Genomic DNA, 27,446 nt, shown 5'->3' on the forward strand with positions numbered 1-27,446 from the left:
AAAGTAAAATCTGGCCCAAGTCTCTAGGACATGCGAGTAGCTCTGAACTCTATATAATAATAGTACGGGTTGCTCATAGTTGCTTGAATGTTATAATGTTCATTGATATGTTTGTTACAGAGCAGAACAGAGTTGTAGTGGCAGGGATATTTTCCCTCCTTCCAGTTATATCTATCATTACAGTGGTCCTTGATTGCTTTTGTATGAACTGAGGGGGCAGGAGCAGCTGCCTGTGAAGTTGGCAGAGTTCAAAGATGATTGACAGCATTCTACAAGCAACTTGCGGGTTCTATGCATAACCCTACCATTCAGGACTACTAGACACCTTGCTCTGCAAGAAAGAAGATTATTGAGGTAAGAACCTAATTTTTCTTTTTCTTTTTAGGTAGTTGTAGTCTCCAAAGGTCATTTAGGCCTAGATTTTTCAGCATGGACTGTAATACTCTCCATGACCTCACTGGCATTAACTTTCAAGTGAATTGCTGGTCCAGCATATAGTCCAAAGGAATGCTGAGATCACCAGCAGTAATAAAGAGACTTTCTTCTTCTATTAGCGAACGGACAAAGCTTTGGGAAAAGGATGGGGAATTTAGGGCTCCTTTTACGAAGGTGTGCTAGCTGTTTTAGCGCACGCTAGCCGCTACCGCCTCCTTTTAAGCAGGCGGTAGTTTTTTTTGGCTAGCGCGCGCTGTAGCTCACACTAATTGTGTGCGTGCGCTAAAAACGCTAACGCACCTTCGTAAAAGGAGCCCTTACTGTAGGGGCATAAATATCACATAGTACAAATGTTTTTGACCACTTCTCTTGTTTCAAGCCATACTCGCCTATTCTTAATGTCAGAAGATTAGGAGCAGACTGATCTGTAAAGATTTTTTTTTTTAAATAACAGTGAAACTATTTATTTATTTATTTATTCATTCATTCAATTTTCTGTACCGTTCTCCCAGGAGAGCTCAGAACGGTTTATTCTTTTTGCTCACCGCTGCTAAAAAGACATACACCTAGAATCCATGTAATGGTAGCTTTAAAAGCTCTTTGTAATTCAAATGTATTTCCTAAAGAAACAATACATCAGGCTGCTTCCTTTTTAAGTACAGCAGAATTTTTGTGTGGGGTTACTCAGATCTTTTACATTTACCCTTGCTTCTGTAACCTTAGCGCATAAATGTAAGCACCATTTGCGTGCTAAATATGCGTAAGACTGTTACAGTTAACTTTTGTAGATGCTAGTTGGGTGCTAAACTGTGTTATACTGTATAACTTTAGTGTACAATTTGTTTAGGCCTAGATACAGTCAGTGGTGCCCAAATTTGAGCACTGAGAAAAATGAGCACTGATCGCTATGCTATAAACGACATTCAGCGCTGGTTGCCATATATAGAATAGCGCTTGGCACTGGGATCTGTGTCCACCTTTAGGTACGAGGATTTACACCAGCTGAGACATGGCATAAGTTCTTCTGCATAAGTTAGGCATAGATCTTCTGGATTCCATAATACTGTGCTAACGTTGTCCAGAAAAACCTAAAGTTGGAAAAAAATATGCAAATTGAAGTTTTCCTATGAATTTGATTGTGCTTGATCAGAAAATAATTTAAAAACAAAATTTTAAAGCCTATCCTGAGATCACTCAAAGCCACTGATTACATAAAGCTCCATTTTTCTTAAAATTTACTATTAATTTTGCTTAATGGAACAGATGCCATCAAGAATGGATACACTAGAGGTCTCAGATGTGATTGTAGGAAATAGGAAGGCAAAATCCATAACACCCTGTGAATACAAGAGCAGAGATTGTATGAACCTAAAACAAATTGTGCACACAGCAGAACCATTACCAGAAGAAGACTATGTACCAGTAGAATGTATGTACATAAATGCACGCTTGGTCTTCAAGAAGACCTTAATATTAAAGGACCTGATAACAAATAGCCAAGCATGGATAATATGTATAGTAGAAGCGTGGATACAGGACAACGACTCCCCAGTGCTAGCTAATCTTTGCCTGCCTGGGTATAAAATGATCCAATCACCCAGAAAAACCCGAAGAGGAGGGGGCTTTCTTCTATTGTACAAATCATTCTTTTCTTTACATAAACTAGACAGATGTAATGACCATAGATTAGAATATATGGTCTGCAACCTAAAAAACCCAGAAGGAGGGAAAGACATAAATCTGCTATTAATATATAAACTACCAGATAACTAGAATACGGTAGAAGATAAAATCATTACACGGATCTCTCACTACGCCACTATCAACCCTAATAGGAAACCTAAACCTACATTTAGAAGTACAAGACAATCCAAAAGTACACACCTTCCAAAGCTTAATGGAACAACTAGAGCTAACCACTCCCCCCCTAGATCCCTATCTACACAGTCTAGATTTCATCTCACACTCAACAAATAGACCAAATCACAAGCTGATTGACCATGTTGGAGCCAGTTAACTAGTCAGATGATCATCTGAACTTTTATCTAAAAATACCTGGGACAACATTATGGACAACAAAAGAAATAAAATACACTAAAAAAAAAAAAAGGTAAAAGTCCCGCACAGGAATTCTGAGCCTATGAATGCATTATAGCCTGGCAAAATCTAGCAAACACGGTTCTAGATAGAATAGAACCAATAAAAACAGAAAACTGAGGTGGCAAAATAACCCATGGTTTTCAGAACAGCTAAATGCCAAGAGGAAAGTAGTAAGGAGAGTGTAAAGGATCTGGCGAAAAGAACAAAAAATAGAACTACATTAACTAGAGGAAAGAAATAAAACAATACAAACTAGCAGTAACCAAAGCAAAAAAATCATACTGTGACAACCTGATTGCCCAATCTAAAAATTTCTCCAAATCTCTCCTTAGCATTTACAACTTATTGATCTCCATCAAAGATATAATAGAGGGTCCAGCCTCACAACAACCCAATGCAGACATTCTGACACATTACTTTCAAGAAAAAATCAGAGCCATAAGGTAAGTGTGTGGCACAGTGGTTAGAACTACAGCCTCAGCACCCTGAGGTTGTGGGTTCAAATCCCATGTTGCTCCTTGTAACCCTGGGCAAATCAGTTAATCCTCCACTGCCCCAGGCACATTAGATAGAGTGTGAGCCCACCAGGACAGATAAGGAAAAATACTTGAGTATCTGAATGTAAAACCACTTAGGCTATAAGTGGTATATAAATACTAAAATAAATAAATAAATCATTCACACATGATCAAGAAGATAGCATAGATCTATACCCTGCCAAAAACCATGAGAATGAAGAAATTCCAGCTGACAGATGCTGGTCAAAATTTACCTCAGTCAACAGACAAGAGATCTCGGGCTGACTGAAGAGAATATCCAAAGAGATATATCCCGGCTAGCCTTTTAAGCCCCCTCCTATCTTTCTTCTATGGTTGAAAAACCTAGTAAACTCATGCTTAGAAACTGGCCTGTATCCCAAAGCAATATCAGCTATAGCGTTGACACCCATATCTAAGGCCGCAAATCTCGAGCTGACTAAAATAGAAAATTTCAAACTAATAGCGGGGATTCCATGGTCTGCCAAACTACTAGAATTCTGTGTTAGTATGCAACTAGCTAAATTCATAGACCAAACAGATGAATTCTACAGATCACAATATGGCTTCAGGCCAAGGCATAGATAGCACTGAATCCCAACTACTTGAGCTAACATCTAAAATAAGATATGTGCTCAACAAAAGTGAGCAATCTATACTACTACAATTTGACATCTTGGCAGCTTTCGATGCAGTGGACCACTCACTCTTACTTCTCAAATTAAATGAACCTGAAGTGCAGGGCATGGTACTACAATGGTTCTTACTGTTCTTAAAAAAATAGAACATATGAAGTCTGGAAAGACAACAAGAAATCCAAGCAATGGAAGTTTCAAGTTTCTTTATTTTTTTATATACTGTCTATCAAAACAAGTGTCTAGACGGTATACAATGTAAAAAGATTGTAAGGAACAATTAAAATAGGTAAATAAAAGCAATATTTTATCAAATATTAAAAATACTAGACAAATTCAGATTAACGTACATGAAACAGAAGGAAAGTAGGGGAGGGAAAGGTTGTTTAAAATACATCGAAGTAAAATTAATAAAAAAGGATGGTAAATGGGGAGTGGCAAAAACATTAGGAGGGGAATCATTTCAAAAGAAGTATTAGATGTTTCAAAGCTTCACATGAATCAAGAAATTAAGAGGCTGAAGCTAATACTAAAGAATAAAGGCATCTTTAAAGAGGAAGGTTTTAAATTTGGCTTTAAATTTTTCAAGCGAGTTCTTTAATTGAATGTGTAATGGGAGGGCATTCCACAGAGAGGGGGCGGTAACTGAAAAGATGGATTTGCGAGTAGTATCGAAAATAGTTCCCGTATTGATGGTATGGAGAGTAAATTTTGATTATTTGATCGGAGGGTCCTGGATGATGAATATGGGATCAAAGGTTTATCTATAAACGCCGGTTGGTTAGAGTTTTTTGTTTTAAAAGTGAGAAGGAGTATTTTATAGGAGAGAAGATGAGTAATAGGTAGCCAATGTGCTTTGCAGAGAAGAGGGGTGACATGGTCAAATTTTTTTGCATGATAGATTAATTTAATAGCAGTGTTTTGAAATAGTTGTAGACGACGGATTTCTTTCTGGGTTATACCTTGATAAATCGCATTACAGTAATCTATAGTTGAAATTTCTAGGGAGTGAATCAGGATATTAATTGAGGAGGGATCAAGAAAAGAAGAAATAGAACGGATGAGCCTAAGCTTATGAAAACATTTCTGCATAACTGCACTAGCTTGGCTTCTATCATATGTGCTGTTTAACATCTATTTGAGAGCTTTGAGAAATAATCTGCTCCCGACCCAGGATCACATCCTCTCCTATGCAGATGATACCTTCATTCTTTGTATAGCCAAAGAATCCTTTGATAATACCCTGCATTACTTGAAAAATGCTATTGACGACCTAAGTGAATGGACGATTAGAAAATTCCTCAAATCAAACAGATCAAAGACAAGAATATTATGGTTCAGAGACCATAATTCTCTACCGCAAAGACGTGCAGAGGGTCGAGTCGGTCCAAAGAATGGCCACCAGAATGGTCTCAGGGCTTAAAGGTCTCCCGTACGAAGCAAGACTAGACAATTTGCAGCTCTACACTCTAGAGGAGCGCAGGGATAGGGGAGACATGATTGAGACGTTTAAATACATCACCGGACGTATAGAAGTGGAAGATGACATCTTCCTTCTTAGAGGCCCCTCAACCACAAGAGGGCACCCGCTCAAACTCAGGGGCGGAAAATTTCACGGCGACACCAGGAAGTATTTCTTCACGGAGCGAGTGATTGATCGGTGGAACGGGCTTCCAGTGCAGGTGATCGAGGCAAGCAGCGTGCCAGATTTTAAGAATAAATGGGACGCCCATGTGGGATCCCTAAGAGGGTCAGGGCAAAACACTAGCTAATCTTAAGGGGAGGGTCTATAGTGGGCAGACTTGATGGGCCTTGGCCCTTTTCTGCCGTCATCTTTCTATGTTTCTATGTTTCTATGTTACCTAGCACAGAACTAAAACTGTCCACAGGTGAGAGACTAAAGATAGAAAATTCCTCCATAGTATTGGGAGTTAACACTAGATTCGAACCTAACCTTCAGCACACATATTACTTCTCTGGTGAAAATATTCTTCTTTAAGATGAGACAACTGAGGACAATAAAAAAAATCTTAATCCAGGCCAGTTTCAGGACAATAACACAATCTGTCCTAATACTATACTTGGACTACTGTAACTCATTATACTGTGGCATTAGAGAAAAAGAACTCAAGAGACTACAACTACTAAAAAACATTGCCACCAGACTAATTTTCAGAATGAAATGGTACAAGAGGGCAAGTCCGCTATTAGAACAACTGCACTGGCTGCCAATGAAAAAGCAAATCCATTTCAAGATAGCCTGCATGGTTCACAAAGCGATCTATGGAGAAAATTCGAATGAACTAACTTCAGATATTAAAGTCCCACACTCCTTCAAATGTCTTGAGTGGATTACATTAAAAATAAGTTTAAAAAAAAATCAATTTAAAAAAATCAATTTTAAAAAGTCAAATACAGGGATTACCAAAAAGACAAACAAGATATACAAGGAGCATGGGGGAGAAATACAATATGTTGATAGAAAAGAGAACAAAGATAAATCACAAAAGGAAAAAGGGTATAGAGTTAAAATAATCCAATCCTTATTTAAGTCAAAAGAAAATATTCCTTAATAAAGATAGCCTCTTATTCTTGTATTTCAAAGCATCTTTGAATAAAAAGGCTTTAAAGCTAGATTTAAAACTTACCATTGAAGTTTTGTGACAAAGATAGGAAGGAATGCAGAGCATTCCATAATGTAGGGGCTGTCACTGAAAAAATAGATTTGGATTTGGATTGGTTTATTTAAAATCTGAAGTACATCAACACATTCATAAATATTGTGGCGGTGTCGTGGGTGCCCAAGGGTCAACCATGGCGTCCGTCACATGCTTAGGATCCACATCTCTTTGGAGTGCCAGTGATAGGCTCTGGCCCCAAGGAAAAAGGTCCCAGTCAGTTTTATTTCTCAGAAAACATTTTTATTCTTTCATGAAAACAAAATTATTTCTTCTTATTCAGAGGCAGTTCCTCTTAGGTAGCCCTTGGCTGTATAAGGTCCATATCAAGAACTTCAAAATAATAAGCTCAATGAACAAACCATAAAATAGTCATAGCAGCACTGATAAAGTCATACTGTAAGTGTCATGCAATAGAACAGATGGAGGGACATAATAAAAAAAAAAGGTCAAAGTCCCCTTTTGGCTTAAGGCCTTAAACGTTGAAAGTAGAAGCAGGGAAAATGTCTATTATAAAAAAAAACGTCCAAAAGGAGGTGTTTGTTTTTTTTTTTATAATGGCCTGCCTCTATGTTCAGCTCTTTAAATGCCCAGACCACCACTACGTCTACACTAACACCATATAATCAACCAAAAAAAGCCTAACTCCCAAACGCCCAAAACAAGAGCTTTTAGGAGAAGGAGGAGCCAGTCCTTCGCCTAAAAGCTGTAACACAACAACAACACAAAAACAACACCGGTTACAGAATCCCCCCCTACACCAATCCAGACAGAAGGGAGCCCAAGCCCTCCTGCCCTGCAGCCCCCCCGAAACCCCCGACACGATCAGGGCAGGAGGGAGCCCAAGCCCTCCTGCCCTGGTGAACCGCGACACCCCCCCCCCCCCGCTGACATCGGGGCAGGAGGGAACCGAAGCCCTCTTGGCCCGGTGACACCGTAACACCCCACCTGCCCAACACGATCGGGGCCAGGAGGGAGCCCAAGCCCTCCTGACCCAGTGACACCCCCTACCCCCACCCCCACTAAAATACTAACCCCCCCACCAACCCCACGACCCTCCAACCCCCTCACCTTTAAATCATTTGTCGGACGGATGGGCCCATGTGCCTAAGGTCCCTTCCATAGGAGGGGCCTAAGCCTACTGGGCCTATTCCAGTTGGCCCAGTTGTCTCAGGCCCCGCCTGTGGGTGGGATTTGAGCCGCCTGGGCCAATCAGGCCCTAAGGCCAACCATTCAATGGATGGATGGCCTGTTGGACGGACGGGCTTGATACCCGTCCGTCCGACCAACGATTTAAAGGTTGGGGGGGGTTTGTGGGGTCGGCAGGGGGGTCGTATTTTAGTGGGGGTGGGGGGTAGGGGGTGTCTCCAGGCCAGGAGGGCTTGGGCTCCCTCCTGGCCCCATCGGAATCGGCTGGTGGGGGGGGTTGAGGGTGCCGCCGGGCAGGAGGGCTTAGGCTCCCTCTTGCCCGATTGTTGTGGGGGGAGGGCTCATCGCTGCAGGAGAGATAGCTCATCTCTCCTGCCGCGATGATGATCGCCCATCCCCCTCCGAACCGTGGCACTTAGGGGTGTGCATCGCCGGCAGGGGAGATGCCCTGCCCTGATGCTCATCCCGAAGTGCCGCGGTTCGGAGGGGGGTGGGTGATCATCATTGCGGCAGGAGAGATGAGCCATTTCTCCTGCAGCGATAGGCAGGTTGCTGGGGCTGCTGAACTGCAACTGTTTTAACAATTTCTTAAAGGCCTGCAAACTCTTTTGTTGCTTCATGAAAGATTGATTTGCGAGCAATATGATGAATTGAGGGAACAGTAAGGAGATTTTGTTGGCTAGAGCTCAGTATTCGTGAGGAATTTTATGGAAGGAGTAATCTGTCTATGAAGGCTGGAGAGTGTTCTTGTCTAATTTTGAAAGTATGAAGCAAAATTTTGTATGTCAGTCAGTGAGTAATTGGCAACCAAAGAGCAGCAATCAGAAGTGGAGCTACATGATCAAATTTTTTTTGCCTTTGATAACAGTTTAACAACAGTGTTTTGTATTATTTGTAGTCGTCGAAGCTCTTTTTGGCTAATTTCTTGATATAAAGCATTGCAGTAGTCAAGATACCTAGTGACGAGAGAGAGAATCAAAATATTAAGTGATGAAGGTTCTAAGAGATCTGAAATTGAATGTATCATTCGCAATTTATAGAAACATTTTTGAACAACTGTACCTATTTGTTGGTGAAAAGTTAATTTATTGTCCAGAATTACACCTAATAATTTGATAGTAGTAGCCATTTGAATTGAAATAGATCAAATACACATAGGGGCTATTAATTCCTCTTTTATTTTATCTAGATTTAAAGAAAGTTTGTTTTCATATAGCCAATGGCTAATTTATTCCAGATTTTTATTAATCTCTTGAATCCTTCAATTCATGAGTACTGCAACATTTCGAATTATCCTTCCCATCACCTCAACAAGTTCGGTGGAAGGAAATGTTTGAGGCTTCTTTTTGAATACTAAGGACCCCTTATCTGGAACAAATTGTCAACATACCTAAGACATCCCCCCACTTACCTTGACTTCCAGAAGAAGCTAAAGACATATCTCTTCTCTATATAGCCAACCTCCTATCCTCTCACCTCTTCCATTTAACAACCACAAGATCTGACCCCCAAAAAATGTAATTTCAAGAACTTGATTTAATTCTTATTGTAAACCACATAGATTTATTGTAGAGAACTGCAGGATATAAGACACTGTATTGTATTGTATTATAGATATAACTTTTATATTTTCACACTCGGCAATGATACATCTTTGGCGCAATCTATAGGATTTACTATCTACGCTTATGCCGACGACATACAACTCCTTCACCCAATCAATACTACTAACATTTTAGACATAACAGAAATAAATAATAAATTAAACATCATAAGCGACTGGTTATATTTAAACAAACTCTCACTTAATATTGATAAATCTTGTGGGCTTCTTCTTCCTATCAAAACCTCTGAATCACTATTAGGAACAATCTCAATCAAATCTCTACCATTACAAATGCTAACTAAAATAAAACTCCTCGGTGTTATCTTTGATAGAGAGCTTTCTTTTCACGACCACATAAGTTCGGTCGTAAAAACTTGCTTTTTTAAACTTCGTATTATTCGATCACTCTGTCCTATCCTAAATACTGACTCAATCAACATCTTAACTCATTCCCTAGTCATTTCCCACCTAGACTACTGTAACTCCCTCCTTAACGGACTCCCTCAAAAAGAACTACGACGACTGCAATTAATACAAAATTCCGCAATAAAATTAATATACAAAAAAGGTAAATTTGAACATGTTACTCCCCTTCTTAAAGAGGCCCATTGGCTCCCCATCACTCATCGTATCACCTACAAAATCATCTTACTTTCCTTTAAAATTAAACTTTTCCATCAATCACTATTCCTCGATAAACTACTAATTCCACAATGTTCCCCTCGTACATTAAGATCCACTGACCAAAAACTCCTTTTCATTCCTTCCTTAAAAGAATTCTATTACACCCGAAAAACCAATTTTGCAGTAACTGCACCCACACTATGGAACTCTCTCCCACAATATTTATGGGACGAACAAAATCTAATCAAATTCAAGACTGGCTTAAAGACTTTCTTATTTCAAGATGCTTTCGATTGAACCTAAATCACTCTTTTTCATCTCTCAAGTCTTTCTCTTTTTTGTTTCTCTCTCTCCCTTTTTCTGCCTCTTACTGCGAATAAGTACTTGCTTCAACAATGCCACCCTATCCCTCACGTTCTATCCCTTCCCCACCTCCCCCTTCTTTACTAAATTATGTAACTTCTCCCCTCCTTCCCTTGCTTTCCTCACCTTCCAGTTTGTCTAGTCTATGTCATTTACGGTCACTTTATTTTATAACATTTTTAGCCTTTACAAAACATTGTTAACCGGTCAGATATTCGCTTGATGGTCGGGATATTAAAAACTAATAAACTTGGAAACTTGGAAAGACATTTTATGCAAAAGATCTAGCAGTATTTTATTAAATGAACCTTCAATATCTGCACTTTATTCTAGAAAATAACAGAATTTAACATACTTCACAAATAGCTAAATTCGTACACTTTGGTATAGTCATCTACCAATGGCATTCCAAATATTCAAGCATTCAATGTCTTCTTGAGATAGGATAAAGTCTGTGATGTTCAACTCCTTGCAACAAGGCCTCACAACCATTAGCACTCTCTTATTGTAAAGCACGTACTAAATAAGCAGAGCAGTCTAATACTTCATTCCTAATAATTTTCTTTTTATGTACTTGATATCAGGTCCCTCTGTCAGAAAGCAGACTGCAGGTGGTTTCCCCAGAACAAAGGTATTATGCTTTCTTTCTTGATGAAAAGCTGTTTGAGTGTGATTTTCAGAGGTTACTTCTTGCTACTGCAATTATTAACTACTGTTGAAGAAGCATTTTAAACTTTGCTATTTGTAAAAATCAGCTGAGTTGCATAGCACTAGAATTGTAGATAGTGTAGGATACACATTTTTTGAATAAATAGCACTAAAATGTAGCATTGTATGTACTCCATAAGGGAAAGTAACCTGCAATCAAAAATGTATTTTGTGATTTGAGGTTTGATATGCACTAGGGCAGGGGTGTCCAATGTCGGTCCTCGAGGGCCGCAATCCAGTCGGGTTTTCAGGATTTCCCCAATGAATATGCATGAGATCTATTAGCATACAATGAAAGCAGTGCATGCAAATAGACCTCATGTATATTCATTGGGGAAATCCTGAAAATCCGACTGGACTGCGGCCCTCGAGGACCGACATTGGACACCCCTGCACTAGGGGGACCAGTGTTTCCTCCATGATGATACATAAACTTTGGTTCAAAATGTTGGGGTGCTCTATGTTAACACTAAAGGGCAGCCAGGTATGCATCGCTCAGAACAGAAGCCTGAATCAGAGAGAAAACAACCTTTATATAATTCACAGCAAGTGCCAGCATGAAATCAGTTTTCTTTTCCTGGTAAGACTTACCATCCCTTTAAAATATCAATAGAAATGAAAGTGAATATGTACAGCAGAAGCAGTATTGTGATTTGATAAGTAGAGGAAGTCAGCTGGGATCTATATTTTGCGACAGGATCTCGCCCGGGCTGAAGCTACCTGGGAAAATGCCTATCCGGTTGAACAGGTGACAAACAGCAGGCAAGGCCCCCGGGGCCAAATTCTATAAATGGCATCCTTGTTGTAGGTGGCGGTCTAACCAGCCAATCGGGACCACCCCGAGACTGGTTGCCTACACGGTAGGTGTTTTTGTGAGCCTAGGGAGACATGTAGGGCTGCTTAAGATCACCCAAGGCTAGGCATGGGCGTGGTTTCACCTGGAAGTGACTTTAGGCGAGCTTAGGTGGCCCTAAGCATCTCCATAGGGCTGGGATAGGCACCTGAAATGTAGGCCAACAAAATGCTGGTCTATTTTTCAAATAGACACAGCCGCTGAGCTGACTGCAGCAAGAGAATCTCCCTGCCGCGATCAGTTTAGCGGCCGCAGCAGGGAACCTGCACCTCCCCCCACAAAGTCAGCTGGCAGAAGGGATGCCCGCTCCCTCTTGCCAGAACCCCCAAAGCCACCCTCCTGAATGTCCACTGCAGGTGGAGTGCCCATTTCCTCCTGCCGCCACCCCATGAGGCATCACCTGGCAGGAAGGATGCCCACTTGCTCCTGCCAGAACCCTCTCGCCCCCAAATGTCCGCTGCAGGAAGAGTACCCAATTCACCTGAGGCATCCCCTGGCAGAAGGGATGCCCACTCCCTCCTTTTGCTGGCCATATCATCCCCTGAACCCACAAACACTCCCCGACTCCACCTTAACAACCCCAAGATCCCCCTGCCACTCTCAGACTCCACCTGGATAACTCAGTAAATCCTGGTACCACAAATACTCAAATATAAGTCGAGACCCCCATTTTCCCCCCATAAAGGAGGAAAAATGGTTGACTCGAATATAAGATGGGGGGCTTAATATTCAAGTGCTATGCCCTGCCAGGATCTGCAACCAGTGTTCCCTCCCTCACACCCTCCCCTGCCAGGTTCTGCACTCAGCCCCCCTCCCTGCCAAGTTCTGCATCCAGCCCCCTTCCCTCCCTGCCCTGCAAGGCTCTGCACTCAGTCCCATTCCCTAACAAGGCTCTGAACCAAGCCCCCTTCCCTGTCAGGCTCTGAACACTGTCCCCCCCCTCCCTGCCAGGCTTTGCACCCTGTCTCACCTTCCTTCCCTATACCCTCTTCCCACCAAAAAGAGCCAACCTCATCAGTGATGTCACAATGGCTTAATTGTCCTGTACTCCCCTCTGCTCTCCAACCCAGCCAGCAGATTAACCCTTCCCCTTAACTGAAACCACCTAGTGGTAGGTTGGGACAGGAGGGATCCCTCTCGTCTCCTGTCCTGGCTGACACTAACAATTACCACCCTCCCTCCCATGCCTTTTCCCTGGTGGTCCAGCGTGTATCCCGCGCTGAACTACTTCTGCCGATTTTGACGCTAGTAGTTGGTGGCGCACACAGGCTGGCACGCAGGAGCCGTGAGAACTGGCAGCAGCCTATCAAGCAGCAGTGCAGGGCCAGCCGGGAGCACAAAATGCTCGCTCCTGCGTGCTGGCCTGTGTGCGCCTCTGACTACTAGCGTCAAAATCGGCAGGAGGAGTTCTGCGCGAGATACACGCTAGACCACCAAGGAAAAGGTACGCGAGGGAGGGAGGATGGTAATTGTTAGTGTCGGCTGGGACAGGAGACAGGAGGGATCCCTCCTGTCCCAGCCTAATGGCAGGCCTGCAGGAAGTCCAGGAGGGTGTTGGGTGGTCATTGGGGGATGACCCGAATATAGGATGAGACCCCCATTTTGGGGCCATTTTTTTGGCCCAAAAATCTCATCCTATATTCGAGTATATACGGTATGTTACATTTTCTTTACATTTCTAATTGACTCCTCTATGTCCTTTAACCTAGGCCATTTCTCTGCATTTTGTAACTGTTCTTTAGAGGGATGCCTGTGTCAGAAGTTATTGTTAGCTGTTGTGCTGTATGTATTGCTAACATTAAAAGGAATAAAGATAGTTTGAGAGCCCATATGCATTTATAGCTCTAATTCTGCTTAGGCACCGAAGATAGAATCCAGAAGCATCGGAGTTTTCACCTGGGTGTGCTCTAGTTTGAACAGAATTGCATCTCATTGCTGATGGAGAAATAGCATCACAATCAACTGTGTCTCCATCAAAACTTCCATTTGGATAAATAAAAACTGGCCTGTAATTCACATGAAAAGTGAATTGTCCCTGATAAGATCTTTGATCAACAATTCATGCCAAGGATTGTTCCGATTTCAGCTTAAAAGATAAAGCTGGAATGTTTTGAGAGCCTAGGATTTCAGTGACGTTTCTTTCTCTGTACAAACAGGGATCTGCAGAAAGAGGCATTTCCTGAACGATCAGATGCAAAGAGCAAGATGACTTGTTCCGTGTGCTACAAGGAATTTAAGAGTCTGCCTGCTCTTAATGGCCACATGAGGTCTCATGGGGGAATGCGAGCATCTCCTCAGTTGAAGCAGGTAACATTCAGCATGAGCAATGTTCTTTGTATTCCTGTGTCCATCTAAATGCCCACTGCTTTGCTTGGCTTTGCTGCAAAAAGTAATTCGATTTTACAGATACAGTTTGGTGGTTCTATATTTTAGTTTGACATTCAAAAGAATACAAATCTGAGTAATTTTGTTTGTTTCTTGTTCAATCCAGACTGAATTATACTGTATATGGGTTAAACACTATTAAATGGAGGCATATGTTGTAGGCTTGATTGAATTGGAAAAGATAACCCATGGTTTGCAAAATTGGCTAGTTATTAAATGTGGGACTGTAGCAGGGCTGAAGCCCTTGTATAATTCATGTTTAACTTGCCTTTGGCGTGTACTTTCTTGAAAACTAATATGAACTCTGCTTTTAAACCACTGTGGCTTTCTTCAAGCTGCTAATACATTTTAATAGTACTTACAAAGGAAAGAAAACTCTTGCTGACCAAGGCTGAAAGCCTTTAATTGTCTGTACAGGATGAAGCAGAAACGAAGCAGCAGCAGGAGACTAAAGAGTTGGATAGTCTTACCCCTATCGTCATACCTGTGTCTGTGCCTGTAAAGCTTCTGCCGCCTGAGCCCATCCTGCAAGTCAACAGCAGCATCGTCAAAGAGCAGCCTGCCAGCTCAGTGTCTGATGACGAGATGCCTGTTCTTTCAAGGATGACTTATTCTCCACCCCACTCTCCTAAAGTGGCCAGCCCCTGCGCCTCTTCTGTGAGTGCTGCCTCCTCTTGCTTCTATCCCTGCTGCTATGCTCTCTTAACAGCCTTTGGTTTTTTAGTGGGATCATGGTTTGAGAGAGGTTCCAGAAAATGTCACGCAGTAGCTCCAGAAATGAGTGCCTTTTTTTTTTTTTTTTTTTCCTTTGAAAACTAAACAGTAAAAAAATGAAATCCAGCCGATAGTTCAAATGCTTTTAAATAACTATTTAATACAACAAATATCGTAGCAAATAGCATGTGAGAGAGCTTTTTCCGATATTTCAAGCATTTTTGATTAAAAGTAATCTGAATATGGTCTGCTTTCGTAAACTTAGGGCTCCTTTTACGAAGGTGCGCTAGCGTTTTTAGCACACGCAGGATATTACCGTGCGCTTCACGGCTAGAACTAACGCCGGCTCAGTGCTGGTGTTAAGGCCTAGCGCACGCTATTCTGCGCGTTAATGCCCTAACGCAGCTTAGTAAAAGGAGCCCTTAGTCCTAGAAGATTGGGTAGCAATATTCCTTTTCATTTATTCCTTTGGAGTAGGTGTGAGAGAATGTGTGTGCTGTTTTGGATAGTTCTAGGTGACTTTTTAGAGGCATATAAACACTTAAGTTGGCTTTATTTTTACACACCAAACATTCAGAAGGAAGCAATACTGTAAACAAAATTCTTTAAAGAATTCTTCCAGTAATCATCACAAATATTTTTATTACCACTTTAAAACAAAATTTAAATGGTATGGAAATATTTGTGATATTTACTGCTAGCCTATATAAAATAGGTAGAATATCATCATTTGTCTGGACAATTCACATACTATAGGTGAACAATTTATAAAATAACCCTCCACAAATATAGATACTGATAGGAGAGAAAATCAAAAGGGATATGAGAAAATATGTTTTCACTGAGAAAGTGGTAGTTACTTGGAACAAACTTCTAGTGGGGATTTTAAGAGTCAAAATGGTGGAGAAACTCAAGCACATAACTTTAATGGTGGAAGGGGGAAGACGACCAAAGATACAGGCCTGTGGTAGCATATTAGGAACACAAAGTGTGGATAAGATGTCCTGAAAATGATTTATTTACTTTACAACAAAATCATAAAAACACAAAAATAGATTACAATAATAGTCCAACCAGACCCATATTAGGAAGCCATAAATAGGCAGACATAAGAACTGCCTTACTGGGTCAGACCAATGGTCCATCAAGCCTAGTAGCCCATTCTCATGGTAGCCAATCCAGGTCACTAATACCTGGCCAAAACCCAAGGAGTAGCAATATTCCATGCTACCGAATTCAGGGCAAGCAGTGGCTTCCCCCATATCTTTCTCAATAAATGACTAATGACTTTTCCTCCAGGAACTTGTCCAAACCTTTCTTAAAACCAGCTATGCTCTCCGCTCTTACCACAGCCTCTGGCATTACGTTCCAGAGCTTAATTATTCTCTGAATGAGCAAAAATTTCCTTCTATTGGTTTTAAAAATATTTTCCTGTAACTTAATCTAGTGTCCCATAGTTTTTGTAATTTTTGACAGAGTGAAAAATTGATCCACTTGTACCCATTCTACTCCACTTAGGTTTTTGTAGACTTCAATCATATTTCCTTTCAACCATTTCTTTTCCAAGCTGAAGAGCCCTAACTGTTTTAGTCTTTCCTCATATGAGAGGAGTTTCATCCCTTTTATCGTCTTAGTTGTACTTCTTTGAACCTTTTCTAGCACCACTATATCTTTCTTGAGATAAGGAGACCAGAATTGAACGCAGTCCTCCAGATGAGGTCGCACCATGGAGCGATATAGGGGTATTATAACATTCTTAGTCTTGTTAACCATCCCTTTTTAATAATTCCTGGCATCCTGTTTTCTTTTTTGGTGGCCGCAACCACACATTTGGCGGAAGGTTTCATCATATTGTCTATGATGATACCCAGATCCTTTTCTTGGGTGCTAACCCCCAAGATGGACCCTAGCATCCGGTAACTGTGATTCAAGTTATTCTTCCCAATGTGCATCACTTTGTATTTGTCCACATTAAATTTCATCTGCCATTTGGATGCCCAGTCTTCCAAGGTCCACCTGCAATTTTTCACAATCTGCATGCGTTTTAACAAATTTGAAGTCCAGTGTCATCTGCAAATTTAATCACCTCACTCGTCGTTCCAATTTTCAGATCATTTACAAATAAGTTAAATAGCACCGGTCCAAGTACAAACCCCTGCGGCACTCCACTGTTTACTCTCCTCCTTTGAGAAAAATGGCCATTTAACCCTACCCTCGGTTTTCTATCCAATAACCAATTCCTATTCCACAACTGAACTTTGCCATGACACTTTAATTTTCTTAGGAGCCTTTCGTGAGCAACTTTATCAAAAGCTTTCTGAAAACCTAGATACACTATATCAACCGGCTCACCTTTATTCACATGTTTATTCACACCTTCAAAGAAGTCAAGCAAATTGATGAGGCAAGATCTCCCTCTACTTGAACCCATGCAGACTCCGTCTCATTAAATCATGTTTGTGTACATGTTCCACAATTTTATTTTTTGGATCAAGTGGTCCCTTTCTGCCGACTTATCATTTTTCTAAATGCTATAAGTTCTTAACATTTTTCAGGTCAATATGCAGCTGCTGCAGTCAACATATATTTTTTTAAATGTCAGCTGTAGTGGTCAAAAAATATCCAGGTATTCAATGTCACTATCTGGATAATGGCTGGCACTGAATTTCTGGAATAATGCAGATAGCACTAGAATTTATCCAGATAGCAGTAATCAGTCCACTATTCAGATAGCTTATCTGGATAACATTAGATAGCCTTTTTTTCTGTCCTTTGTTACCTATACAATGGACTGAATATTGCTACGATTTGGATATGTTTGGGACTGCCCTGGTTCTGTTTATTTTCTTTCCTGGCATTATTCGAATCATGCTGAATCAGTCTTTATGGATATTCAGAGGCACTGTGTGGATAGTTTCTCTTAATATCCTGGTCAGCAGTAGTTACCTGAATATGAAGTGCTGCTAGCTGGATATGGGCTTTTGAGTATTGATCTGTTTGGGGGTTTTTAGGATTAAGGGCAAATTCTTTTTTGTTCAAAACCCCTTTCTCCATTTTTCTTCATAGGTAATCCAATGAATTTGAAGGTGATGTAAGAGTTTTTCTAGAGAATGTGTAAGATTTCAAGTGACCCTAGTTAATGCTACCCTTGCAGAGAGATTAAGACCTCTGGAGCAACTCATGAAACCTGGAACATAAACAGACCATACCATGTCATGCAATACTTACTCTAAAACGAGATGAAATTGGTTTTGTCCAAGGAGTGTCTTCCATTTTTTTATGACAAACTTCCATAAATTCTTAAATTATTTATAATTGAAGATTTATATCTTATACTGATGCATCCAGCGGGGTTGAATGAAATTATATTACTCTGAATGAATAAGATCAATAGAGTGCTTTGGGAATCGTTCTGGGGATTAGTAGGTAGACTTTGTCTCTTTGCAGATGATACTATGATCTGCAATAGAGTGGACTCCTGCAGGAGGAAATAAAATGAAGAGCAATCTAAGAAAACTGAGTGATCCATTGATTAGCAAATGTTTCAGAGTAAACTACACCACCAAAATATATTCCAATAATCACTCACTACTATGGAGAAATACAGACCAGAGATAAGAATATGTAGTTATATGGAGAAAAGACCTCAGTTTCCTCTTAGAGAGGTCACTATGTCTGCGCTAAAAACTGCTATTGTGGTTTAATAAAAAGGATGGAGGGTATATTTGTCTATTTTTGTATGGTTGTTACTGAGGTGACAATGCATAGAGTCATCTGCCTTGACCTCTTTGAAAAAAACCCAGAATAGTAATGATAATTAACATTTTCTCAGCGTATAGTGTGCTTTGTGTTTTTTAATTTTATTGTTGGTAGATCATTTTGACTTGGTCATTTTAAAGTAGCTCACAAGCTCAAAAAGTTTGGACACCTCTGAGCTAGAGCATTGAAACTGTATTTCTATTTTATCCCCCCTTTTACAAAACTGTGGAGCGTTTTTTAGCGACAACCGTGGTGGTAGCAGCTCTGATGCTCAGAATTCTATGAGCGTCAGGGCTGTTACCACTGTTCCTAAAATCCACACTACAGTTTTGTAAAAGAGTGAGGGGTTAGTTTGTGATGACATATTCCATACTAGGCGAAGGTGTTTTCTGTGTTCTGTGTTTTTGAAAGACATGGTTTTCTGTTAGGATTGACGGTGTAGGATTGATTGGTCTGGCTTGTTTAGTTTTACAATGGGTGTATTGATGTACTGCTCACTGCAATATGTAAGATGCTGCCTTTTCCTAGGTACTCATGTGTGACGTGTGGTTTGTTACTAAAAATCATATTTTTCTTACAGATGGGGGGGTGCCAAAAAATGATGGGCCCCGGGTGTTACATATGCTAGGTACGCCACTGTATGTAAAGATACCAGAAAGCTGGCGTAGCAAAAACTTTAAGTAAATTGTTAGTCTTCTAAGTTTTGAGTATTTAACCCTCCCACAATCTCATGGGCACAAGTTTCAAGTTTATTGAGATTTTGATTTAAACGCAATATCAAATATTTTCAATGCGTATAACAAAAATAAATTTGGGGAAATAAATAAAACCATTTGAACAATAAACATACAAACATATCCATAGATGATTAAAATTACATAAGGAGTACAAGGATAAACTACATTTGTTTAAAAATGCGTTCTCCGCACCTGCTCATAAATTTGTTGACTGGAAGGATCCAGCAATGTGGCCAGATGCCATTCAGGACAAAGACAGAGAAAAAATTGTGCAATTTGAATTAATGATGGAAGATGATTTAAAGCAAATGGCACAGTCTATGAGTAAAGATCTTGACGGACGTTCTTTTTATGAATATCTCCTCTATGCCAAATCACCCAATGGACGTGAGAAGATTTTAAGGGACTGGCTTAGGTGGAGCATTAGCAGAAAAGTATGTGTGTATTCGGCCCATGGAAGAAGGGGCGTCGGGGGGGGGGGGAAGGGGTGCGTGGGGGGCCCAATAGGATTGCTCAGTAAGTGGCCCAGAAATTTCTGATGGCGGCCCTGTCTCTGGTGGTTGAAAACCACTGCTCTAGTGTATTATGTACTGTTATGGAGGTGGTCCAGAGGGAGACTATGAAAATGGTGTAGGCCCTGCACCAAACGTCATATGCATTGAGACATAAGGGCCCCAATATGTATACTCTATAAGAAAGAGGGAGAATTGTTATGATAGATATATATAGATATCTAAAAGTGATATAATTTTTTCAGTTCATGATATGACGTTCAAAGAGAGTAGCCTCAGAAGTAACATTAGATAGTACAGGTGCAAGACCCTTTATTTGAAATCCTTGAGTCCAGGCATATTTTGGTTTCTGGAGTTTTTCAGATTTTGGAATCATAAGACCATAAATTTGCCACCCTGAGTGGAATCTGCAGCTCTTAAATTGCACAGAAAACAGGAGAAACACATGCACCTCTGTTGGTTTCAGCGTATGTCAAATCAAGGAAATTGACTACTTCTAGTTTGTGTCAAATTTCCGATAAAGGATCATGTACCTGTACTTCAGAGAAATATGATGAATGCTTGGAATGTCTTCAAGGGGGGTTTGATGGAAGCAAAGGTCTACGCTTGTGGAGATGGCGCGGTATACAAACCTAAGGTTTAGTTTAGTTTAGTTTAATAAAACTCATGAATACAGGGGATAAGTACAGAGGATCCTTAATTGTAAAGAAGAGAAGAGGGAAATCAGAGAAATATGTCTACTGCATTATGAATGGAAACAAATTGGGCAGAGATAAGATTAACTGAGGCAAGTCTATCTTTAAATGGCATTGATTATCCAATAGTTTCTATCATAAAAATATTAGGAGTACAGGTATATAGAAATCTTACTATGGGAGCACAAGTAGCTCCTGTGGCTCACAAAGGATTTTTTACAGTTTGGAAGCTGTGTTCTATTAGGTCATATTTTGGTGACTTTTCTTTTCAATTGCTGGTTCAATCACTGGTATTATCGGTATTGGATTATTGTAACATTGTCTATTTTGCAGAGTAATATAAACATTTTTGCAGATTAAGTTTAATTCAAAATACTGCAGTACGTCTGATTTATAAGCTGAATAAATCAGACCATGTTCCTCCATACTTTCATCAATTACATTGGCTTCCATTGATAGTTAGAATGTTTTTTTATTTGGTTGTTTTTGTTATAAGGTTCTTTATGGTTTGGCTCCAAGTTATTTAGCTGATAATTTTTTTTATTGAATGGACCTAATCATTTGTTGCATGCTTCTATGATTTTTTTCCTTTCCATCCATTAGAGGTTGTTTGTATAAAAAGTACTTGGAACGTACAATTGCTTATCAGGTGGCTCAAGGGCAATCAGAATTTCTTCCTATTTACATGTTAGAAAAATGTTAAAAACGTATTTGTTTTGAAAATTTTTTTCGGGGACTGATTTTCATGCTTTACATCAGGGGTGTCAAAGTCCTTCCTCGAGGGCCACAATCCAGTCGGGTTTTCAGGATTTCACCAATGAATATGCATGAGATCTATTAGCAAGCAATGAAAGCAGTGCATGCAAATAGATCTCATGCATATTCATTGGGGAAATCCTGAAAACCCGACTGGATTGTGGAACCTCGAGGAGGGACTTTGACAACCCTGCTTTACATGATTATGTTCCTATTGATGTTTTATACTTATATGTATTAAATGTTCTTAATCGCATTGTATTTTCACTGATAATGTTCAGTTCTCTTACTATGTTACCACCATCGAACTGGAAGGTTTTGCAGGCTATAAATAAAGAGTTATGTTATGCTATATTATGTTATCTTACTGCCTCATTCTGTCTTTCTATATTTAGCCTTAAGCAAACTTTGAGCTAGCTCATCTTGCCACTGGGAGTAGTCATGTCATAGTACAGCTGCAGAACAGGCTCCATGTTCAGTGTTGTGCTAGTTACTCTTTAAAAGTAATTAATTACAGTTACTTCTCAGTTTAAAGTAGTTACAGTAATTAAATTTCTCATTTAGGAAAGTAATTGATTATTGAATACAGTTACCTACTTAGAATAACTAATCTAATCCAGTATTTCAGAGTTGCACTATGCCTAATTAGTTTCAAGGTGACTTACAATACAAGGAATTATAGAATGTGTTGGCTATATATGGCAGTTTGAAGCGAACTGAGTTATGAGGGGCGTAATGGAGAAGGGAGGAATTGAGGTTCAGTGACTGTACTGGTATAACACTTGAGTTAAGTATGGAATTTAGTGATACTAAGCATATTGAGTTAGTTGTCTCTAGTGTGAACACTCTCAAAGAAGAGAGTTTTTAATATTTTTCGGAATCTGTTGTAGAATGTTTCCATCCTAATGTCAGTTGGGAGGTTGTTCCAGGTCTTGGTGCCAAGATAAGTGAAAAGCGAGTCAAATATGCATTTGTGTTTAATTCCTTTGGGAGAAGAGATGAATAGTTGAAGCGATTCAGTTTTCTGGTTGAAGTTGGGCAATAATTGATGAATAGGTTTATGAGTAGCTCTGCTGTTTTTGCAAATAGGGCTGCATAGTTTTATTCCCTCCCTTATTGTTCTTTCCCTATATGTTCTCTCTTTTACTTGATAAATTGTAGTTCTACCCTTCTTTCCCTTTTTTTGTTCCTGTTTGTTTTGTATTGTTTTAAAATGTTTTTTAACAATGATTATTGTTTAACGGATGTATAGTTACCCCATACATGTTTTTAACATAATGTTCACCGCCTAGATGACCGATTAGGTGGTTTATAAAATTCCTAAATAAACTTGAAACTTGAAATATTATACAGGATAGTTTGGAGGTTATATGAATTTTGAAAGGTAGCCAGTGTAAGTTCTTATAGTAAGGCGAAACAAAATCAAATTTTTTGAGTTGAATATTAGTCTAATCGCCATGTTTTGTATCATTTGTAGTTCACGAGTGTGGAGTTTAGAAAATGACCTGGTAACAAAATTCATCAGTGTTCCCATTCCCACGGATAAACCATGGGGAAACAATCCCATGTTATTCTTTAGTATCTATCTCAACCTCGGTCCTTTTACACCAGCATTCTTCAATGCAAGGCTTGAGGATCAGTTGTTGTGCCCATTCATACTCTGATTCTACCCTCTCTCTTTAAAGAATGACATGGAGATGTTTTCCCATGGTTAGTCACAGGGATGGGAATGATGATTAATTTTGTCACTATCATTCTCTAATGAAGTTTAGACCCAAATAGAGGGAGCTGCAGTAATCCAGCTGTGATAGTATAAGCATTTGCATTAATACAGCAAAGTGGTGCTCTTGATAAAAGGGTCTGATTAGTCTTAGTCTTCTCATATTGTAGAAGGTTTTCTTCCTTAAGTTGGATACTTGAGATTCATAGGATAGGGTAGAGTCAAGTATAACTCCAAGGACCATGGACATCTTGTTGATAGTGTGGCTCCTGAGGTTAGAGTTATAGCAGAAGGAATTTTGTGTACAGTGTTGTGAAACCATGGAATTTTGGTTTTGTCTGCTTTTTAGTTTGAGTTTGTTGGATGCAGTCCAGGTCTGTATTTTATCCGTAATTGAAATCTTTTGTCTTTCGTCATGTTTTATATGAATACTTGTGTTCCCCTTATTTTAATTGTAAATCGCTTAGAATTTTATGTAAAGCGATCAATCAAATTTTAATAAACTTGAAACTTAATTAGTGTCGAGATGAATTGGGATGAGTAGAAGGATGTCATCTGCGTATGAGAATATGCATTCATTGTTGAATTTGATTCGGCCTAGTGAGCTCATGAAAAGGTTGTAGAGGATCATGAATAATGGTGATCCTTGCGGTACACCAGAGAATGAAGTGATAAGAACTGGTGGTGGTGGGGTTTCTGCAAAGGAAAAAAAAAAGAGAGGTTATAGAGGGAGAGAAAAGGGGAAAGATAGTGGCTTCTTGTGGTGAGATGGTGCAAAAGCAGCAAAGAGAACCTGAGGTAGACTACTGTGGGTTAAGTATTGTGTACTTTTTAGTTTAATTTAGTTTATTCATTTGATATAATACAGAATGAGCCACCCAAGGGGACATTCATCAGAACTAGAACACATAAACAACAGACAGATGAGATACAGTCATCACGATATTATGAGAAAATTGTGCTGAGATAGAATGGAGGGACTGGAAATTACAATCTGTCATAAAAGAAACAGAGGAAACATTAAGGATAAGTAACAGGTTAGAATAAGCAGCTGCCAAGCCAGTCCTGGAAATAATCCAAGGTTTATCTAACATCTTCAAACTGATGGTCCTAGCTGTTAAAAGTTTTATCTGATAAAATTCCCAGAATTCTGTGGTCTTGGTTGAAACAATGCACTCCTAGTCATCCACTTCGATCTTCTCAGAAGAATTTATTAGTATTCCCTGGCAAGGATGTTATAAGAAAGTATTTGTGGAGAAGAAAAGCTTTTAGAATTGAAGCAGCTGAAGGATGGAATGGTCTTCCAGATGTATTAAAAAACATCCTCCCTGTAGCATTTTAGGAAGGGTTTGAAAAATTGGCTTTTCTCTGCTCTACATAGATATGTACTTTCTTAATATATGTAGGCAAAATTTGTGCCTTTTTATTGTATGTTAGTTATCTGCAATTGTACACCATCTTGAATTGCTTTGACAAAGGAGAGGATATATAAAAGTTTATAAGTAAGTAACCACTGTAGAGAACAAAAAACTCTGTGGAGAAGGTGATGTTCAAGATGCAGACTTTATTAAAAATACAATTCAATAATCTAACTAAAAATATCTAGGACCCAGAACGTTGGGGACTAAGGACCCAACATGAACCGTGTTTCGACTATGCTGTCTTCCTCAGGGGTCCTATGGATGATAATGTGATGAATGTAATGGCGCAATATCAAATAAATTGATTACTGTGCAAGGGTCCAATGAATTTAACCTATTTGAGTGGGAGAAATGATGTTAAGCCAATGAAATGCATAATTGATTAACATTCAGAATATAGTGAAACAATATACATGCATGAAGAATAAAAATAATAACTGAAACCATGCTATCCAGAAACATAAATAGTATAAATACATGAATGATAAAAATGATTAAAACCATTCTATTCGATAACATAAATATAAAGTCTAAACAATCAAATTGTGCTATTATTAATCTTTAGGCATGCTTCATCTCTTATGCATCTTAACAACATTAGATAAGCACTCTCGGTCATTTCACTATATAGCTCTTCATTTCGGAATCTTCGGCACTCTGTTTGGCAGTTACCACTACGCACCATTCCTACACATTTATTTACCATCTAGCACTTGTCAGCCTTTCATATTTACACACTATATATCACTTGCCAGCATTACAGATTTACACTTTTTGGCACCAGTCACTCTTCACATATTAACAGTTACCAACAAGACTTCTTGAACAGTAATCAATTTATTTGATATTGCACCATTACATTCATCACATTATCATCCATAGGACCCCTGAGGAAGACAGCATAGTCGAAACACGGTCCATAGTCCCCAACGTTCTGGGTCCTAGATATTTTTATGTGGATTATTGAATTGTATTTTTAATAAAGCCTGCATCTTGAACATCACCTTCTCCACAGTTTTTTGTTCTTGCCAGACTTCATTTTTGTGGAGCATCAAGGATCAACCTTTTGTTTGCATTTCAGTAACCACTGTAGGCCATTGAGAATACAACCAAAAAACATCCAACTGTTCACCCAGCACTACCACTATTCATACATAAAGTTGGAGAAAAGACCTCAGTGTCTACTAGGGGTGCCAAAAATAACTTTCCATGTATACAAACCAATCTCAAAATACTGACTTTGAGACGGGCAGACACATCCTTGGTCAAAAAACTCTAAGATAAGTGGAAAAATATTACTTATTATCACTGTCATCTACAGGTATCAAAATAGCATCACACTTATCTGAAAAAGTAGTACTCATAGTAGCCTTCGTGGTACTGGGCTGTAGAAGCAGGAAAAAACCCCGCACAGTGGAGCAAGAGCAAAGAGCAAAGCGGCTATTCACTCCTCATCGCTTTCATGCTATCACCACAATCTCCAGCAGGGCTCCCTGTTTCACAAACAAGCTTCATCAGGGAATTAAGCGTAAATTATCCAGCTCAATTCCCTGATGAAGCTTGTTTGCGAAACAGGGAGCCCTGTTGGAGATTGTGGTGATAGCATGCAAGCGGTGAGGAGTGAATAGCCACTTTGCTCTTGCTCCACTGTGCGGGTTTTTTCCTGCTTCTACAGCCCAGTACCACGAAGGTTTTTTGGTTGTATACAGTATAATGACATCCTTTCTTGTTTTTGGAGTTTTTTGGCCATTAAGAATAGCTAGGTCTTAACACCAAATTTAAATTTGGGGCAGCAACTCTTGGCCCTTAACTGATAGAGCAAGGTGTTCTTCAAGACAAGACTAGGGAGCAAAAAGCACTGATCCTGATAGGCAAGAGGGATCAATAGGCAATTGCTCCTGGAGGATCTAAAGGAGTGGGCAAGATTGTAAAGGATAAGTAGATCTGGCTGTACCTATGTAGGCCAAAATGCTGGTACTACAGACCAGGATAAGAGTCTTGATTGAATTTCATCCTAAACAGGATAAGCAGCTAGTGATGTTCTTTCAGGAGAGAAGATGACATGATCAGACCTCTTTGAATCATAAGAGTTGTCACAGCTGTGATTAGCTGAAGGCACTTAATGGCAGAGCACATTGTTAGGGAGAAGGGACAAGGGAGTCAAAGTATTTGAGACAGTGAAATTCATGTGGATGAATTGTGTGCCTTAATCCTTTGTCTCATGGAAAGATTGGACTGAATTAATTTTCCAGATGACTAAAGAATGTTATTTATTGTTTATTGGAAAAAGCACTTGGGAGTCCAAACAAAGTAACTGTCATACTAGATCCCAAGTATGCTTACAGTGCCCTGGATAAGAATAGGTATGCCCATGTGAAGAAGGACAGTATTTTCTTCTGGTGAACCAAATGACTTCTGATTTTTTTTGTGAATTTAGTTTAAGCTTGTAGTAAGATAGCCAATTGGTGACTTCATCGACAGCAAATTAAGGACTTGGGTCTTTATGTTCAGTGGAGAGCAAAAGCTCATTGTCATTTGCATATAGGAAGGCATACTCCCTATAAATTTGAATAAGAATTGCAAGTGGGTTGAAAAGAATTGGGGTGAGGATAATGCTTTGGGGAACACCACAGTTTCTGTGGATGGAGGGGGAAACAGGAAGGCAGGAAAGGATGATAGAAACATAGAACGATGACGGCAGAAAAGGGCTATAGCCCATCAAGTCTGCCCACTCTACTGACACACCCCAATAAGTCTGAATGCTAATGACCCAGTTCCTTAACTCGACCTTCGTAGGGATCCCACGTAGATGTCCCATTTATTCTTGAAGTCAAGCACGCTGGTGGCCTCGACCACCTGCACCGAAAGCTTGTTCCAGTGATCTACCACTCTTTCCGTGAAGAAATACTTCCTGGTGTCACTACTAAATTTCCCCCCTCTGAGTTTAAAAGGATGCCCTCTTGTGGCCAAGGGTCCTTTGAGAAAGAGGATGTCATCTTCCACCTCGACACGTCCTGGGATGTATTTAAATGTCTCAATCATGTCCCCCCTCTCCCTGCG

General features: G+C 39.8%; 1 protein-coding gene across 1 annotated transcript in view; it reads left to right on the forward strand.

Annotated features, from left to right (window-relative positions):
- Positions 1-27,446, forward strand: part of TRERF1 (transcriptional regulating factor 1) — a 274,217-nt gene that overhangs the window by 150,016 nt on the left and 96,755 nt on the right. Inside the window, 3 exon segments of the mRNA XM_033937927.1 lie at positions 10,711-10,757; positions 13,844-13,994; positions 14,490-14,729. Of these exon segments, the coding sequence (XP_033793818.1) occupies positions 10,711-10,757; positions 13,844-13,994; positions 14,490-14,729 (438 nt within the window).

This window comes from Geotrypetes seraphini, chromosome 3 (genome assembly GCF_902459505.1).
Source record: "Geotrypetes seraphini chromosome 3, aGeoSer1.1, whole genome shotgun sequence".
NCBI classification, from domain to species: Eukaryota; Metazoa; Chordata; class Amphibia; order Gymnophiona; family Dermophiidae; genus Geotrypetes; species Geotrypetes seraphini.